At 53.8% G+C, this 17,972-nt stretch overlaps 1 protein-coding gene across 2 annotated transcripts in view; it reads right to left on the bottom strand.

Moving 5' to 3' along the window:
* Positions 1–17,972, bottom strand: part of KDM5A (lysine demethylase 5A) — an 80,707-nt gene that overhangs the window by 21,248 nt on the left and 41,487 nt on the right. The window contains exons 18-21 of one of the 2 annotated variants that reach the window (XM_068141779.1): positions 16,018–16,132; positions 6,512–6,867; positions 5,861–5,999; positions 4,784–4,963 (exon numbers count right to left, since the gene is read on the bottom strand). In XM_068141779.1, the coding sequence (XP_067997880.1) occupies positions 4,784–4,963; positions 5,861–5,999; positions 6,512–6,867; positions 16,018–16,132 (790 nt within the window). Of the gene's footprint in view, positions 1–4,783; positions 4,964–5,860; positions 6,000–6,511; positions 6,868–16,017; positions 16,136–17,972 lie in introns of both variants that reach the window. The other variant, XM_068141778.1, reaches the window with a different exon arrangement.

The following is a 17,972-nucleotide window of genomic DNA, read 5'->3' on the forward strand; positions in this document are numbered from 1 at the left end:
CCAATGACCAATGACTCTCTCTGGAAAGAACTTTCTCCTCACCTCCAGCCTAAACTTCCCCTGGCACAGCTTGAGACTCTGTCCTCTTGTTCTGGTGCTGCCTGCCTGGGAGAAGAGACCAACTCCCTCCTGGCTACAACCACCCTTAAGGTAGTTGTAGAGGGCAATGAGGTCTCCCCTGAGCCTCCTCTTCTCCAGGCTAAACAACCCCAGCTCCCTCAGCCTCTCCTCACAGGGCCGTGCTCAAGGCCTCTCCCCAGCCTTGTTGCCCTTCTCTGGACACCTTCAAGTCTCTCAATGTCCTTCCTAAACTGAGGGGCCCAGAACTGGACACAGGACTCAAGGTGTGGCCTAACCAATGCAGAGTACAGGGCACAATGACTTCCCTGCTCCTGCTGGCCACACTATTCCTAATGCAGGCCAGGATGCCATTGGCCTTCTTGGCCACCTGGGCACACTGCTGGCTCATGTTTAGGCAGCTGTCAATCAGCACCCCCAGGTCCCTCTCTGTTTGGCAGCTCTCAGCCACTCTGACCCCAGCCTGTAGCTCTGCATGGGGTTGCTGTGGCCAAAGTGCAGCCCCTGGCACTTGGACTTGTTGAATGCCATCCTGTTGGACTCTGCTCATCAGTCCAGTCGGTTGAGGTCCCTCTGCAGAGCCCTTCTGCCCTCTAACTGACCAATATCTGCTCCCAACTTGGTGTCATCTGCAAATTTACTGCTGATGGACTCAATGCCCTCATCCAGATCATCAAGGAAGATATTAAAGAGCATGGGGCCCAGCACTGATCCCTGGGGCACTCCACTGATGCCTGGCTGCCAGCTGGCTGTGGCACCATTCACCACCACTCTCTGGGCTCAGCCTCCAGCCAGTTCCTAACCCAGCACAGAGTGCTGCTGTGCAAGCCAGGGGCTGACAGCTTGGCCAGCAGTTTGCTGTGGGGGACGGTTGTAGAATAATTCGTCAGCCTCCTCATCCTGGTTGGGTGGTCTGTAACAGACTCCAACCAGGATGTCAGATTTGTTAGGCCTCCCTCTGGAGAAGAGGAGACTCAGGGGCGACCTTATTGCTCTCTACAACTACCTGAAGGGAGGTTGTAGACAGGCAGAGGTTGGTCTCTTCTCCCAGGCAACCAGCACCAGAACATTTCCAACCTTAGTTATACTGTGATACAAGAGGACACAGTCTCAGGCTGTGCCAGGGGAGGTTTAGGTTGGAGGTCAGGAGGAAGTTCTACACAGAAAGAGTGATTGCCCATTGGGATGGGCTGCCTGGGGAGGTGTTGGAGTCACCATCACTGGATGTGTTCAGGAGGAGACTTGATGGGGTGCTTGGTGCCATGGGTTAGTTGTTTAGTTGGATTGGTTGATGGGTTGGACACAATGATCTTGAAGGTCTCTTCCAACCTGGTTTATTATTCTATTCTATTATTCTATTCTATTTGCTGGCTGCAACACAACTAAAGAAAATATGCTCCAAGTCTTTTCATATGAGAGGCTGCAAAGCACTTTCCAGCACAAAAAATAAGTTCTAAGCAGTCAAAGTTGAAAGCCATACTTCAGTTCAAAAAAATATTCTATTCCTATGCTGAATTTAATTGTAAACTCCAACTGACTGCTGCCCTGAGGGTATCAAATGCAAAACCAGAACAGCGAGTTCTGCATGGGACAGCAATGTGCCCTTGCAGCCAAGAGAGCCAATAGGATCCTGGGGGGTAGCAAGAAAAGTGTGGCCAGCAGGGCTGGGGAGGTTCTTCTCCCCCTCTCCTCTGCCCTGCTGGGACCACACCTGCAATACTGTGTCCAGTTTGGGGCTCTCCAGTTCAAGAGACAGAGACCTGCTGGAGAGAGTCCAACAGAGAGCCACGAGGATGCTTAGGGGACTTGAGCATCTCCCCTGTGAAGAGAGACTGAGAGCCCTGGGGCTGTTTAGTCTGGAGAAGAGAAGGCTGAGAGGGATCTGATCAATGCCTATCAATAGCTGAGGGCTGGGTGACAAGTGGAGGGGGCCAAGCTCTTTTGGGTGGTGCACAGCAATGAGACAAGGACCAATGGATACAAACTTCAAGAGAGAAGGTTTCAGCTCAATATGAGGAGAAATCTCTTTGGTGTGAGGGTGACAGAGCCCTGGAGCAGGCTGCCCAGAGAGGTTGTGGAGTCTCCTTCTATGGAGACTTTCCAAACCTACCTGGATGCATTCCTGTGCAGACTGCCCTGGGTGATGCTGCTTTTGGCAGGGGGGTTGGACTGGATGATTTCTGGAGGTCCCTTCCAACCTCTAACATTCTGTGATTAACGACTAGTTGGGAATCAAAATACAATGACACATATTTGGACATGCTGTGCATCACAAACTGAACAGAAACCAGTGCAATGCTGTTGCAAGAGGGGCACATCCCATTGGGAAACATTAAACAGCATCCTCTGGGAGAGACAGATACAGTGATTGAACATCACAAGGCACTGGGGAAGCTACAGGGAGAGGATTCTGCCTGGCTTTGGGGGTAACACTAAAAGCAAAGATGAGCCACAAAGAATAGCAACAAGACTATGGAAAAGGCAGCCTCCGAGAAAGCCTGGAGAGAGCTGGCATTGCTTGCCCTACAAAAGCAAAGCTTGGTGAATAGAATAGACCAGACCAGAGTAGACCAGACCAGACCAGGCTGGAAGAGACCTTCAAGATCATTGTGTCCAACCTATCATCCAACACCACCTAATCAACTAACCCATGGCACCAAGCACCCTATCAAGTCTCCCCCTGAACACCTCCAATGATGGTGACTCCACCACCTCCCTGGGCAGCCCATTCCAATGGGCAATCACTCTCTCTGTGTAGAACTTCCTCCTAACCTCCAGCCTAAACCTCCCCTGGCACAGCCTGAGACTGTGTCCTCTTGTTCTGGTGCTGGTTGCCTGGGAGAAGAGACCAACCTCTGCCTGTCTACAACCTCCCTTAAGAGGTAGTTGTAGAGAGCACTAAGGTCACCCCTGAGTCTCCTCTTCTCCAGGCTAAGCAACCCCAGCTCCCTCAGCCTCTCCTCACAGGGCTTGTGTTCCAAGCCCCTCACCAACTTTGTTGCCCTTAAGTACTGTGGGGATCCTGTCCTGAACATGAAAACCACCCTGTGAACCTGATGGTTACATAAGGAATGCGAGAAGCATCCCAGCAAAGATAAGATCCTCCTGAAGGACCGGCCTCATGTGCCAGCTCTGCCCACCAAGGTAACAACTGCCCAGGGGGTGTGGGGTGCTGGATGGCCAAGAGAGGCAGAGGTCACTCTCTGCTGAGCCCTGGAAGCCCACTGAGAGGCACTTCGAAGTCACACATGCATTGTAATGTGACAAAGGTGTGGGCTGGGTGGAGCTACAATGAATGAACCAGGAACAGTATAAAAGCCCTGAGCTATGCCAGTGAGGGGGAATGTCACCTGGGACATCACAAGCTCTAAGAATGGAAGAAATTCTTCCCCATGAGGGTGGTGGTGAGAGCCTGGCACAGGTTGCCCAGGGAGGTGGTAGAAGCCTCATCCCTGGAGGTTTTTAAGGCCAGGCTGGATGTGGCTCTGAGCAACCTGATCCAGTGTGAGGTGTCCCTGTCCCTGTAATGCCACCCAGGAAGGACATCACAAGCTGGAGGAACATCAGCCAGAGTGACAGCAGAACACTACCTTCAGCAGCTCAGGAACATGTCCCCCTAGCCCTGATGCCAAAGAAAGACCTTGGGTTGGTGATTATCTCTCCATCTTTCCCACTCTCTCTTTTCCTCCACTCTCTCTCTCCCCCCCCCCCCCCCCCCTTTTTCTTTTCCTTCTTCCTCTGTTTTGTTTGTAAGTAATAAATAATCCCATTTTGATACCTGGCTTTGCTCATGGGACTGTTGCAAAGCACCACATCTCCTTCCTGCCTTCCGGACAGAAACAGGGAGCTATGATAAATCTTTACACAAATTGGTTTTGTGATGCCAGTGACTATATCCAATGAAGTGAAATAAGCAGTGGCTGATGTAGAAGCTGTTCAACTGCAAGCAAAATCATCTCTTTTCTTACCATTTAAAAAGTGGGACAAGGTGAACATCCATCAGTTGAAGCCAGCATCTATTCAGGCCTACAGTTCTACACTGACACACACAAAAATATCTTTTTTCTTTCCCCAAAAGGAGAGTTTCCATCTGCTTCTTCAAAAGTAACAGCTGAAGTTAGTCTCCCTCTAAGCCAAGACTAACCAAACTGACTGGAGGGAAAGTCCCATGAGGAGAGGCTGAGGGAGCTGGGGGTGTTCAGCCTGAAGAGACTCAGGGGGGACCTTATCACACTCTACAAGTACCTGAAGGGAAGGTTAAGTAAGGTGGGAATCAGGCTCTGCTCCCAGGCACCTTGTGCCAAGAGGAGAGGGCATGGCCTGAAGCTGTGCCACAGGAGGCTTAGGTTGGATGTTAGGAAGAACTTCCTGATGGGAAGGGGAATTAGAGACTGGAATGTGCTGCCCAGGGAGGTGGTAGAGTCACCAACCCTGGAGGTGTTTAAGGCAAGACTGGATGTGGCACTCAGTGCCATGGTCTGGTTGATGTGGTGGTGTCAGGTTACAGGCTGGGCTTGCTGATCTCAGAGGTCTGCTCCAGCCTCAGCAATTCTGTGATCTGTGACTTTTTGCCTTTTGTCATTCCTTTCACACAAGAACAGCTGAAGTGTTGTGGGATTTTTCCTGACATCCTCTTATCAAAAGGAGCTGTAATCTGCCAGACTGCAGAGGGCCATAGAGGGCCATAGGAGTCCTTGTTGCTCACCTGCAGCAGACTGTAACTGGAGTTCTTCTTCAAGAAGGTCCTTCCTGTGCGCTCCCTCCAGGCACGGGCAGCAGCCACCTGGGACTCCAGCTGGGGCAGGGCATCCAGGCGCACCGGGATGGGCCGGCCCTTGGCAGACAAGCTCTCCAGCTGCTCCAGGTAGGCATAGTTGTTCCCATTCTGGGGAAAGAAATTTCAACAAGGCACTGATTCCACCCTGCTGTCAGTGGCCACCTCTATTTTAAGCTATACACCATTCTGTCTCTGACTGACCCAGAGTTGCACAGGAAATGGCAGGAGAGCGATGCTTTGGCCTTAACAGTTTTATAAGGTACCTCATGCAGGGTTTGTTGTAACAATCATTCTGGCAGGGCCAGCTGGCTCAGGGAACAAGACAACATCCCATTTCTAGTCAGTTGTCTACAGTCCTGTCTGCTTGAACAGCAAGCTACTGTATCTGAGTGCTGTACAAGGGCTGATGTGAAACCAGCTGGGATTCTCACTTCAGTTCCCAGCAAACGCCTGATATAAGAACACCAGCTGCAGCCCAGGTGATGACTGAACTGATGTTCTTACTTCAACTACCTCAGACAGACAACTCTGGCCATCAGTGCCATTAAATATTACACCATCTGGGGGAAACCCAAACCAAACCCAAACCAGCAAACAAAACCTAAACACCCAAAAAGAATCATTTCCATAGCCAGTTCCAAAACTGAAATCCTGTGAGCAGAACATCCTCTGCTACAGCTAAGTATTTCCACTGACAGTGGAATACAGCAGAACAGTCTCAATACCAAAACCCCACTGAGATGTATCATGATGAATCTGTCAGATCTTACACCTTCCCCATGAAATGCCTAAGGAGGAAAGGAAATGGAAATCGGATAGCCAACAGGGAAGCAGCAGCACAAAAGGAACATGGAAGTGAATCAGGTGAGCTTTGGTGAGCACACCTAGCAGCTAGAGCACAGCTTCCCTTCAGGTCACCTCTGGAAGCAGAGGAGCTAGGAATGAAGAACATGTCTGAATAAAATGATGCAAGCAGAAGACTCCAGCCCCTGCTACAGCCCCTACCTGAATGGCCTCCACTTTGGCTGTCCAGTCTCTAGCCCGCTGCAGGGCTTCTTTCAGCGCCAGCACATTGGGCAGGTAAGCAGGGATGTTCTTGGCTTCGCTGACGATGCCCTCCAGAGCCATCATACTTTGGCGAGGTCTAGAGTAAGAAAAACCCAGTTCCAGCCTCCTCTCAAAATGGCACTCAGCTGAAGGCATACATTTGACAGCCTGCTGATGCAACTTTATCACTACATCGCAGTGCAGTGTACCAGGGCTCCATTCGTGGAGGGTGCTACCGGCTACCAGAGGTAACAAATCTGAGGGACTTTGCACAACCAAGTTCAAAAGGGCACAGCATCTGAACCCCTCAATATCAAGGGAGCTGTCTTGTGTAACACATTTGGTGATTTTTGTGGAGGGGGAAGAACAGCAAAGGCAGCAGCAACACTCACAGCCTCCTGCCACTGTGCAGCATTAGAAGGAATCAACTCTTCTGCATCAACAAGCTCAAACCCAGCTCTCAAGCAGTCAGACTGCTGGGAGGTAAAACACAACCAAGCCAGAATGCACTACAGCCTCCAATTCCCTACTTTTTCACCATGGTCCTCAAAAGAAGCCAAGGATCCCAGAAGGTTGACCTAGAAGAACAGTTTGGAAAGGAACACTCACCTGGCCTGCAGGCAGACCTTGGCCTTCTCCTCCCACCTCTCCGAGACTGTTAGCAGCTCCTGCAGCTCAGCCATGGCTTTCTCTACAGCGTGGTGTGGTGCCAAGCCCACACCAGAGTCAATCAGCTTCTTCATCACGTCTAGGGTGACTCTCTGAGGATCCAAGAGGGTAGACCTCACCTCATCCAGCCACCTTGCCTGCTGCAGTTCCTGCTTCAGCCTTGGCAGTTCAGGAAGCTCTACATAAAGGCCAGAGCCCATGTCTATCAGCTCCTGCAGCTTGGATGAGTCGGGGATCTCGTCCATCATCGCTTCTTGAGCACGCTCATGAAATTCTTCCACGTCATCAAGCAGATTCTGCAGCAACATACAGTACAAAGCAAGTAAGAAAAATCCTTCATACCATCCAAAGGGAAAAGTGACTGAGGGCTCAGCTAGCTGTGAATTTTTATGTGATCATCAAATAATCAGTCAGAGCCTCCACAGGTGATGCCAGCCAACTGGCACAAGCCATCATGTCTGACAGAGCATCTAAACTCACTTGGTGGCCTAATGTTTCATAGACTGGGCACATTACTTACATCAGACTCTACACTTGAAATAGTACAGCTGAAACTGACTCCAACAAAACAGAGTATTAAGCACTTCCCAGTCAACATTAATTATAAGATAGCAGGGGGAGATTTCTGCAAGGAGATGATCCTTTCAATCCAGTGTCAGAGGCATTAGAGCAGTGCTGGTAATACACAGCAAAACATGCTGAGAAGAAAGAAGGAGCCAGAGTTGTATGAGGACACAGAGCACAAAAGACCATCACAACAATGACGCTGGAGCAGGCCCATCGCTGAGACACCAAAGGGTTTTGCTGCACAAAAGGAAGAAATGGAAATGCCAAACCCTCTAATGAAAGAAGGCAATGTCAGAGAAATCCAAATGCACTGCTGCAGTTGTCCTTATCCTCATGTTTTGGCTCTGTAAGGACAAATAAAACTCCAAGAGAGGAAACAGTCAGGAAGGAATCTCTGCAGGAGATCCATTCAAGGACATTCAACCAGAATACTTCACTGATTCACTCATGAGCCTCTTACAAGAATTTCTGCTAGCTAGTCCATGGCACAAGGAGGAGCAAAACCCGCATTTCCTCGCCCTCAGCTCACTGCTCTGTTTGTCTGATGCTGCTTGCCCTGACTGATAGGAGACCAGCAGGCATTTACAAAGAACGAGATCCACATCATAAATAATTTGATTTAGGGAACACGCAGCACGCTGCAGAGAGGCAACAGGGATACATTACAGTTTATTAACCACAACAACAACAAATCATGCCTTTTGTGTTGGAAAGCACTCGTCACCCCACCTGGCAACTATTGCGCAGCTCATTATGATGGATAACTGCATTCAAACCCTGTGTGTGCTTAGGCGCGAATGACCACCAGCCAACTTCATTCACAAACTGCACCACGGCAGGCTGCAACCAGCGGAATGGTAACGGTCACTTCAGTGGCTAGTGATTAGGGTCAAGCTGCAAGAACATGCACAGCTTAACAAAACCATTCTCCTAAGGCTGGCTAGGCGAGAGACAGTGCCCGCGCAGCCAGCTAGGGGAGACAGAGCACCCATCTAGGCAAGAGACAGCACCCATGCACCCAGCTAGGCGAGACAGAGAGCCCAGCTAGGTGAGAAACAGCGCCCGTGTGCCCAGCTAGGCGAGACAGAGAGCCCAGCTAGGTGAGAGACAGCGCCCAAGCAGAGAGCTAGGTGAGACAGAGTGCCCGGCTAGGCGAGAGACAGCGCCCAAGCAGACAGCTAGGCGAGACAGAGTGCCCAGCTAGGCGAGAGACAGCGCCCGCACAGCCAGCTAGGCGAGACAGAGTGCCCAGCTAGGCGAGAGACAGCGTCTGCGCAGCCAGCTAAGCGAGACAGAGTGTCCAGCTAGGTGAGAGACAGCGCCCGCGCAGCCAGCCATGTGAGATAGAGTGCCCAGCTAGGCGAGAGACAGCGCCCGCACAGCCAGCCATGTGAGATAGAGTGCCCAGCTAGGTGAGAGACAGCGCCCGCGCAGCCAGCCAGGCGAGACAGAGTGCCCAGCTAGGCGAGAAACAGTGCCCGCACAGCCAGCCATGTGAGACAGAGTGCCCAGCTAGGTGAGAGACAGCGCCCGCACAGCCAGCTAGGCGAGACAGAGTGTTCAGCTAGGCGAGAGACAGCGCCCGCACAGCCAGCTAGGCGAGACAGAGTGCCCGGCTAGGCGAGAGACAGCGCCCGCACAGCCAGCCATGTGAGACAGAGTGCCCAGCTAGGCGAGAGACAGCGCCCGCACAGCCAGCCAGGCGAGACAGAGTGCCCAGCTAGGCGAGAGACAGCGCCCGCACAGCCAGCCATGTGAGACAGAGTGCCCAGCTAGGCGAGAGACAGCGCCCGCACAGCCAGCTAGGCGAGACAGAGTGTTCAGCTAGGCGAGAGACAGTGCCCGCACAGCCAGCCAGGCGAGACAGAGTGTTCAGCTAGGCGAGAGACAGCGCCCGCACAGCCAGCCAGGCGAGACAGAGTGTTCAGCTAGGCGAGAGACAGTGCCCGCACAGCCAGCCAGGCGAGACAGAGTGCCCAGCTAGGCGAGACACAGCGCCCGCACAGCCAGCTAGGCGAGACAGAGTGCCCAGCTAGGTGAGAGACAGCGCCCGCACAGCCAGCCATGTGAGACAGAGTGCCCAGCTAGGCGAGAGACAGTGCCCGCACAGCCAGCTAGGTGAGACAGAGTGCCCAGCTAGGTGAGAGACAGCGCCCGCACAGCCAGCTAGGCGAGACAGAGTGTTCAGCTAGGCGAGAGACAGCGCCCGCACAGCCAGCTAGGCGAGACAGAGTGCCCAGCTAGGTGAGAGACAGCGCCCACACAGCCAGCTAGGCGAGACAGAGTGCCCAGCTAGGCGAGAGACAGCGCCCGCACAGCCAGCCAGGCGAGACAGAGTGCCCAGCTAGGCGAGAGACAGTGCCCGCACAGCCAGCTAGGCGAGACAGAGTGTCCAGCTAGGCGAGAGACAGCGCCCGCACAGCCAGCTAGGCGAGACAGAGTGCCCAGCTAGGTGAGAGACAGCGCCCGCACAGCCAGCCAGGCGAGACAGAGTGTTCAGCTAGGCGAGAGACAGTGCCCGCACAGCCAGCTAGGTGAGACAGAGTGTCCAGCTAGGCGAGAGACAGCGCCCGCACAGCCAGCTAGGCGAGACAGAGTGTTCAGCTAGGCGAGAGACAGCGCCCGCACAGCCAGCTAGGCGAGACAGAGTGTCCAGCTAGGCGAGAGACAGCGCCCGCACAGCCAGCTAGGCGAGACAGAGTGCCCAGCTAGGTGAGAGACAGCGCCCGCACAGCCAGCCAGGCGAGACAGAGTGTTCAGCTAGGCGAGAGACAGTGCCCGCACAGCCAGCTAGGTGAGACAGAGTGTCCAGCTAGGCGAGAGACAGCGCCCGCACAGCCAGCTAGGCGAGACAGAGTGTTCAGCTAGGCGAGAGACAGCGCCCGCACAGCCAGCTAGGCGAGACAGAGTGCCCAGCTAGGTGAGAGACAGCGCCCAAGCAGACAGCTAGGCGAGACAGAGTGCCCAGCTAGGCGAGAGACAGCGCCCGCACAGCCAGCTAGGCGAGACAGAGTGCCCAGCTAGGTGAGAGACAGCGCCCGTGCAGCCAGCCATGTGAGATAGAGTGCCCAGCTAGGCGAGAGACAGCGCCCGCACAGCCAGCCATGTGAGATAGAGTGCCCAGCTAGGCGAGAGACAGCGCCCGCACAGCCAGCCATGTGAGATAGAGTGCCCAGCTAGGTGAGAGACAGCGCCCGCGCAGCCAGCCATGTGAGACAGAGTGCCCAGCTGGGCGAGAAACAGTGCCCGCACAGCCAGCCATGTGAGATAGAGTGCCCAGCTAGGTGAGGGACAGCGCCCGCACAGCCAGCCAGGCGAGACAGAGTGTTCAGCTAGGTGAGAGACAGCGCCCGCACAGCCAGCCAGGCGAGACAGAGCGCCCAGCTAGGCGAGAGACAGCGCCCGCACAGCCAGCTAGGCGAGACAGAGTGCCCAGCTAGGCGAGAGACAGCGCCCGCGCAGCCAGCCATGTGAGACAGAGTGCCCAGCTAGGTGAGAGACAGCGCCCGCGCAGCCAGCCATGTGAGACAGAGTGTCCAGCTAGGTGAGGGACAGCGCCCGCACAGCCAGCTAGGCGAGACAGAGTGTTCAGCTAGGTGAGAGACAGCGCCCGCACAGCCAGCCAGGCGAGACAGAGTGTTCAGCTAGGCGAGAGACAGTGCCCGCACAGCCAGCTAGGCGAGACAGAGTGCCCAGCTAGGCGAGAGACAGCGCCCGCGCAGCCAGCCATGTGAGACAGAGTGCCCAGCTAGGTGAGAGACAGCGCCCGCGCAGCCAGCCATGTGAGACAGAGTGTCCAGCTAGGCGAGAGACAGCGCCCGCACAGCCAGCTAGGCGAGACAGAGTGCCCAGCTAGGCGAGAGACAGCGCCCGCACAGCCAGCCAGGCGAGACAGAGTGCCCAGCTAGGCGAGAGACAGCGCCCGCACAGCCAGCTAGGCGAGACAGAGTGCCCAGCTAGGCGAGAGACAGTGCCCGCACAGCCAGCCAGGCGAGACAGAGTGCCCAGCTAGGCGAGAGACAGCGCCCGCACAGCCAGCTAGGCGAGACAGAGTGCCCAGCTAGGCGAGAGACAGTGCCCGCACAGCCAGCTAGGCGAGACAGAGTGCCCAGCTAGGCGAGAGACAGCGCCCGCACAGCCAGCCAGGCGAGACAGAGTGCCCAGCTAGGCGAGAGACAGCGCCCGCACAGCCAGCCAGGCGAGACAGAGTGTTCAGCTAGGCGAGAGACAGTGCCCGCACAGCCAGCCAGGCGAGACAGAGTGCCCAGCTAGGCGAGAGACAGCGCCCGCACAGCCAGCTAGGCGAGACAGAGTGTCCAGCTAGGCGAGAGACAGCGCCCGCACAGCCAGCTAGGCGAGACAGAGTGTTCAGCTAGGCGAGAGACAGCGCCCGCACAGCCAGCCAGGCGAGACAGAGTGCCCAGCTAGGCGAGAGACAGCGCCCGCACAGCCAGCTAGGCGAGACAGAGTGTTCAGCTAGGCGAGAGACAGTGCCCGCACAGCCAGCTAGGCGAGACAGAGTGTCCAGCTAGGCGAGAGACAGCGCCCGCACAGCCAGCTAGGCGAGACAGAGTGTCCAGCTAGGTGAGAGACAGCGCCCGCACAGCCAGCCAGGCGAGACAGAGTGCCCAGCTAGGTGAGAGACAGCGCCTGCACAGCCAGCCATGTGAGACAGAGTGTTCAGCTAGGCGAGAGACAGTGCCCGCACAGCCAGCCAGGCGAGACAGAGTGTTCAGCTAGGCGAGAGACAGTGCCCGCACAGCCAGCCAGGCGAGACAGAGTGCCCAGCTAGGCGAGAGACAGCGCCCGCACAGCCAGCTAGGCGAGACAGAGTGTTCAGCTAGGCGAGAGACAGCGCCCGCACAGCCAGCCAGGCGAGACAGAGTGCCCAGCTAGGCGAGAGACAGCGCCCGCACAGCCAGCTAGGCGAGACAGAGTGCCCAGCTAGGTGAGAGACAGCGCCCGCACAGCCAGCCATGTGAGACAGAGTGTTCAGCTAGGCGAGAGACAGCGCCCGCACAGCCAGCCAGGCGAGACAGAGTGTTCAGCTAGGCGAGAGACAGTGCCCGCACAGCCAGCTAGGTGAGACAGAGTGTTCAGCTAGGCGAGAGACAGCGCCCGCACATCCAGCCAGGCGAGACAGAGTGTTCAGCTAGGCGAGAGACAGTGCCCGCACAGCCAGCTAGGTGAGACAGAGTGTTCAGCTAGGCGAGAGACAGCGCCCGCACAGCCAGCCAGGCGAGACAGAGTGTTCAGCTAGGCGAGAGACAGCGCCCGCACAGCCAGCCAGGCGAGACAGAGTGTTCAGCTAGGCGAGAGACAGTGCCCGCACAGCCAGCTAGGCGAGACAGAGTGCCCAGCTAGGCGAGAGACAGCGCCCGCACAGCCAGCTAGGCGAGACAGAGTGTTCAGCTAGGCGAGAGACAGCGCCCGCACAGCCAGCCAGGCGAGACAGAGTGCCCAGCTAGGTGAGAGACAGCGCCCGCACAGCCAGCTAGGCGAGACAGAGTGTCCAGCTAGGCGAGAGACAGTGCCCGCACAGCCAGCTAGGCGAGACAGAGTGCCCAGCTAGGTGAGAGACAGCGGCCGTGCAGCCAGCTAGGCGAGACAGAGTGTTCAGCTAGGCGAGAGACAGCGCCCGCACAGCCAGCTAGGCGAGACAGAGTGCCCAGCTAGGTGAGAGACAGCGCCCGCGCAGCCAGCCATGTGAGACAGAGTGCCCAGCTAGGCGAGAGACAGCGCCCGCACAGCCAGCTAGGCGAGACAGAGTGACCAGCTAGGCGAGAGACAGTGCCCGCACAGCCAGCCAGGCGAGACAGAGTGCCCAGCTAGGCGAGAGACAGCGCCCGCACAGCCAGCCAGGCGAGACAGAGTGCCCAGCTAGGCGAGAGACAGCGCCCGCGCAGCCAGCCATGTGAGACAGAGTGTTCAGCTAGGCGAGAGACAGCGCCCGCACAGCCAGCCAGGCGAGACAGAGTGTTCAGCTAGGCGAGAGACAGTGCCCGCACAGCCAGCCAGGCGAGACAGAGTGCCCAGCTAGGCGAGACACAGCGCCCGCACAGCCAGCTAGGCGAGACAGAGTGTCCAGCTAGGCAAGAGACAGCGCCCGCACAGCCAGCTAGGCGAGACAGAGTGTCCAGCTAGGCGAGAGACAGCGCCCGCACAGCCAGCTAGGTGAGACAGAGTGCCCAGCTAGGCGAGAGACAGCGCCCGTGCAGCCAGCCATGTGAGACAGAGTGCCCAGCTAGGCGAGAGACAGCGCCCGCACAGCCAGCTAGGCGAGACAGAGTGCCCGGCTAGGCGAGAGACAGTGCCCAAGCAGCCAGCTAGGCGAGACAGAGTGCCCAGCTAGGCGAGAGACAGCGCCCGCGCAGCCAGCTAGGCGAGACAGAGTGCCCGGCCAGGCAAGAGACAGCGCCCGTGCAGCCAGCCAGGTGAGACAGAGTGCCCAGCTAGGTGAGAGACAGCGTCCGTGCACCCGGCTAGGTGAGACAGAACACCCAGCTAGACGAGAGACAATGCCCAGCTAGGTGATACTATTTAGATGAAAACACCAATGTAGATTGCTAGGAGTTTCTTGCCTGCCTGTAGTTCTGTCATTTACGAATTATGTCTCAATTTAAGTCATGTTTAAATAAACAGAAACAAAAGACTCCCTTGAGAACACTCCTACAGGTCTATTATCAGACCTAAACAGAGAAGGCTCAAGTACCATGAATCAGTAAATATTCAGCTTGCATGTGAGCAGAAGTGCAGGAAATCCCCTACCATCCAAGGCCAGCAGCGTATTTTTCAGTGTTAGCTGCTGGGAAACACAAGGAAGGACAACTGTGAAGGATAAAGGTTAGCACCAACAGATCTGGAAAAATCTGCATTATGGAGTCTTATTCTAGTTGCCTGAAGGTACTTTTCTCCAGCAAAAATATGCCAGTATCAGAAAGACAAGAAGGAAGTGCAATGCAAAGTCTCTGTGCTACCAATGCTGAAGCACCACAGAAGACTTAATACAGAATTGATGATGGCAGAAGGACTTAACTGAGACTAGTAAATACTGAAGGAAAAGAGGCCTTCTCAAACCAAACTAGGTTTGGTTATGTAGCCAAAGATGTACCCAAGGGAGAATTTAGAACTTTAGGTCCTCAGTCTAGCACTCCAGAACATTCTGTATCAACAGAGAACACCTGTGTTAAGAAATGGTTAACATACACCTCAAGAACCATTTCTCCAGGTGAAAAATCCTTATTAAGGATGCTTCTTGAGTGAGTTTTCCAGAAGCTGATTAATAGGCAAAGCAGTCTTTAACATTTCATCACCAGTGACAGCAAAAGAAATTGAAGATTGCTGCTCAGAACCCTTGCTGTGAGACAGGCTGCCAGAGTGACAAATGGTAACAGCAGCCAGGGCAATCACTATCATCTTCATTACTGCTTAGTCTAGATTTATTCAAAGACAGGTGCAAAGAACTGTATGAAGGACAAGATATGCTGGCCAGGAATACAGATGAAGAGGGCTATACCCTAGAAAGCAGGGCTGAGAAGTATTCACAGCACAAGTGCCAATGTGGCACTGCTTTCCTTCTCCCCTCCAGAAGCACACCAATATACCCTTCAGAAGTTCCTATGAAAACACCTAAAGGCTAGGATTGAACCAGAAATTCCACCACTATAGACAGCATTAATCATGCTGGAGTAACAGTAATGAGCCAGCAGTCTGCCCAGGTGGCCAAGAAGGCCAATGGTATCCTGGCCTGCATCAGGAATAGTGTGGCCAGAAGGAGCAGGGAGGTCATTCTGCCCTACACTGAGCATTGGTTAGGCCACACCTTGAGTCCTGTGTCCAGTTCTGGGGCCCTCAGTTTAACAAAGATGTTGAGATGCTGGAATGTGTCCAGAGAAGGGCAATAAGGCTGGGGAAGTGTCTGGAGCACAGCCCTGTGAGGAGAGGCTGAGGCAGCTGGGGTTGTTTAGCCTGCAGAAGAGGACGCTCAGGGGAGACCCCTGAAAGGAGGTTGTAGCCAGATGGGGGTTGCTCTCTTCTCCCCAGGCAACCAGCACCAGAACAAGAGGACAGAGTCTTGAGCTGCACCATTTAGTTGATTAGATGGTGCTGGGTGACAGGTTGGCCTTGATAATCTCTGAGATCTTTTCCAACCTGGCTGATTCTGTGATTGGTTCAGAGAAGTAAAACTTGGCCACCTGGACAGTGATGGGGGGTAGGATCTTGTTTTAGCTACAGTGAGAGCAGCACATCTGACAATGCCCATTACACCAAGCACCTGAAGAAGTGTACACATAACCATGTGGAGTGCTCTGCTCATTTGCCTAAATGCAGCCTGCCACTGCCTGACTGCTGCACAAGGGCTACCAAATCCTCTTGACATGGAGACAGATGCCAGGGGGAACGCTTCAGAAGACCTGGGAAAGCAGCAGATATCCACACTGAGGCTCTACACGCTCAGCACAGGAGCACAAAGGCCATTGTTTCCACCTAAGGGATGTACTTGCAAAGGAGCAGGGAATACATGCAACCATTCCATCATGGCCAGAGAGCAACACAGCATCAGCAAAACTTTCATAGCAGCAACATTATCCAGTGAGATGGATCAGGGGGACACTGAGCTGGATGTATCCAGAGTCCTCTACTTCCTTTCTTGAGGCCACAGACACCACTGCAAAACAGCCCAATGCTGCATACTGGAAGCTCCGAACGAAGCATCCCCTTCAATCCATCTCAGCCAGGGCAGGGCTGATTCTTAAAGGAAAAAGCCTTTCATCCTTTACACCAGTGAACTTTATCTGCTAAAAACACCCACACAAACAAAACCCAACCCACCCTAGGTAAGGGGAACGGCAATAGTCAAAGAGCTGATGCAAACTCACCTTTACTTGTCGGGCCTGGCTGATAATGCAGGGCAGGCTGAACAACTGCTGCACAAAGGCTTTAAGCTCCTCCATAGTCAGCTTGGTGCGTGTCCTTCCACTGTCTTGGCTCTGTCTGCTGTGTGAATGGACATAATTACCACTATTAGCTGAGGTGATGGTCCCTAGATTTACTCTCAGTGGCAGAAAGCTATCAAGGTGTATGAGAAGTTACCAACAAAAATAACAATTTATCACTTGAGCAATCAAAACCCCCTCAACCTCTCCAACAATTCCAAAACCTTGAACACTAAATTTGGTGTCATTCCTCTAGGCATCTTCAAGAGAATTTACCCCACTCCTCAAAGGCAGGAGTGTCTGGATGACTTTCAAGTAGTTTCTTCCAATAGAACACAGCCCCAGAAAGCCTGCTTTAGGCAGCTCAGGAACTTGATGGCTATGACAGGCACTGGCCAGGAGTCTGAGATACGTAACAGCAACAAGCTTTAAAAAGAAGTCTTTTTTAGAGCACTCTCTCTTGTAGCCAGAGAACTTCCAAAACCAGCCTTCTAACAGAGGACTGATAGTGAGTAAGGCCCATTCTGCAAAGGCACTTCCATTAAATATCACTCAAACCCAGCCACACATGCCTACTGAATACAGAAAAGCACTTCAGTGGCTCACTGCAAAGGCTCAAAGAGGGGTTGGAAGTGACTTGTGGAGATCTTTGAGTCCAAGCCCCTGCCAGAGCAGGACCAGCACAGGTGGCACTTGAACACATCCAGGCAGGGCTGGAAAGTCTCCAGAGAAGGAGATTCCACAACCTTTCTGGGCAGCCTGCTCCGTTACTCTGGGACACTTACAGTAAAGTTCTTGCTCATGTTGAGTTGGAACCTCCTGTGCTGTAGTTTCCATCCATTGCCCCTTGTCCTATCCCAGGGTGCAGGCTGTGACTTGCTACACAGAGAGGAGCAGTGGCTGGGCCTGCTGTGCCTCCAATGCTGCTGTATGAGACTGAGCAGAGTGCTGGTGCTCCAAAGGACACCACTGTTGGAGGGCTCACTGCAACATCTCACTGCAGCTCTGTCCCTCATGCAACAGCAGGAGATGCTGCACAAAAATGACAGAACTATCTCTGCCCTATGGAAACTCACACTACTCAACAGTGGGGAACAACAGAAGACTGGAACAGCTACATTATGCCTATTTTTCTGGTCTACCTATAATCAGATGCATAAGGAATAGAGACTCTTTTGCTTCATGTGACCATGAGTTTATTGCTGCTTTAATCTCTCACACTTCGTTCTGTTTGAGCACCCATTTTTCATTTGCCTTTTTAATAACCTTTTCCCCTGTGTAAATGTGATCCTTCTCAATGCATTCACTGTGAAATGGGAAAGCAGCAGCTCAGCATGACCTCTCTCTTTACATTTCCTAAGACTGTTCACCAAAGAGGTTTCAAAAAACCCAAAACCCTTCTCAAAGCTCAGTTTTGTAACCCTGCTCTTCAGCACACAACAGCTCTCAGATATATATACAGGTCACGGGTTTCACCCCAGGGAATTCGCTCAGCTTTAGATCAGATGCACCACTGAAAGCCATCAAATGTTTCTACTCTTTCTGCTGCTTGGGCTCATGCTGGAAACCCACCGAATAATTAACTGAAGGCAAGTCTGTTTCCAGAAGGTTGACACTCCAACAGCAGGAGAAGAAGGAAGCTGCAACAGACTACAAATGTCTGGGAGCTACTAATATAATTAAGCTTCACTAGGAATAAGGCAATACAACCCCTGTAGCACTGCTTCCTCCAGACCAGTTTGAAGTCACCATGCCTCTGGTAGTGGGATGCTATGAGCAATGAAAATCAAACAGGAGAGCCTCCTTTCCCCTTCAAACACAGTCAAAATGCTCCTCTATTTTAGAACAGCTTCTCAATTCCACCAGGCATTATACATGCAGCTGTGGTGTAATTCTAA

This window comes from Melanerpes formicivorus, unplaced genomic scaffold (assembly GCF_026170545.1).
Source record: "Melanerpes formicivorus ecotype bairdi unplaced genomic scaffold, bMelFor1.0.p_v2 SCAF_8, whole genome shotgun sequence".
Classification (NCBI taxonomy): Eukaryota; Metazoa; Chordata; class Aves; order Piciformes; family Picidae; genus Melanerpes; species Melanerpes formicivorus.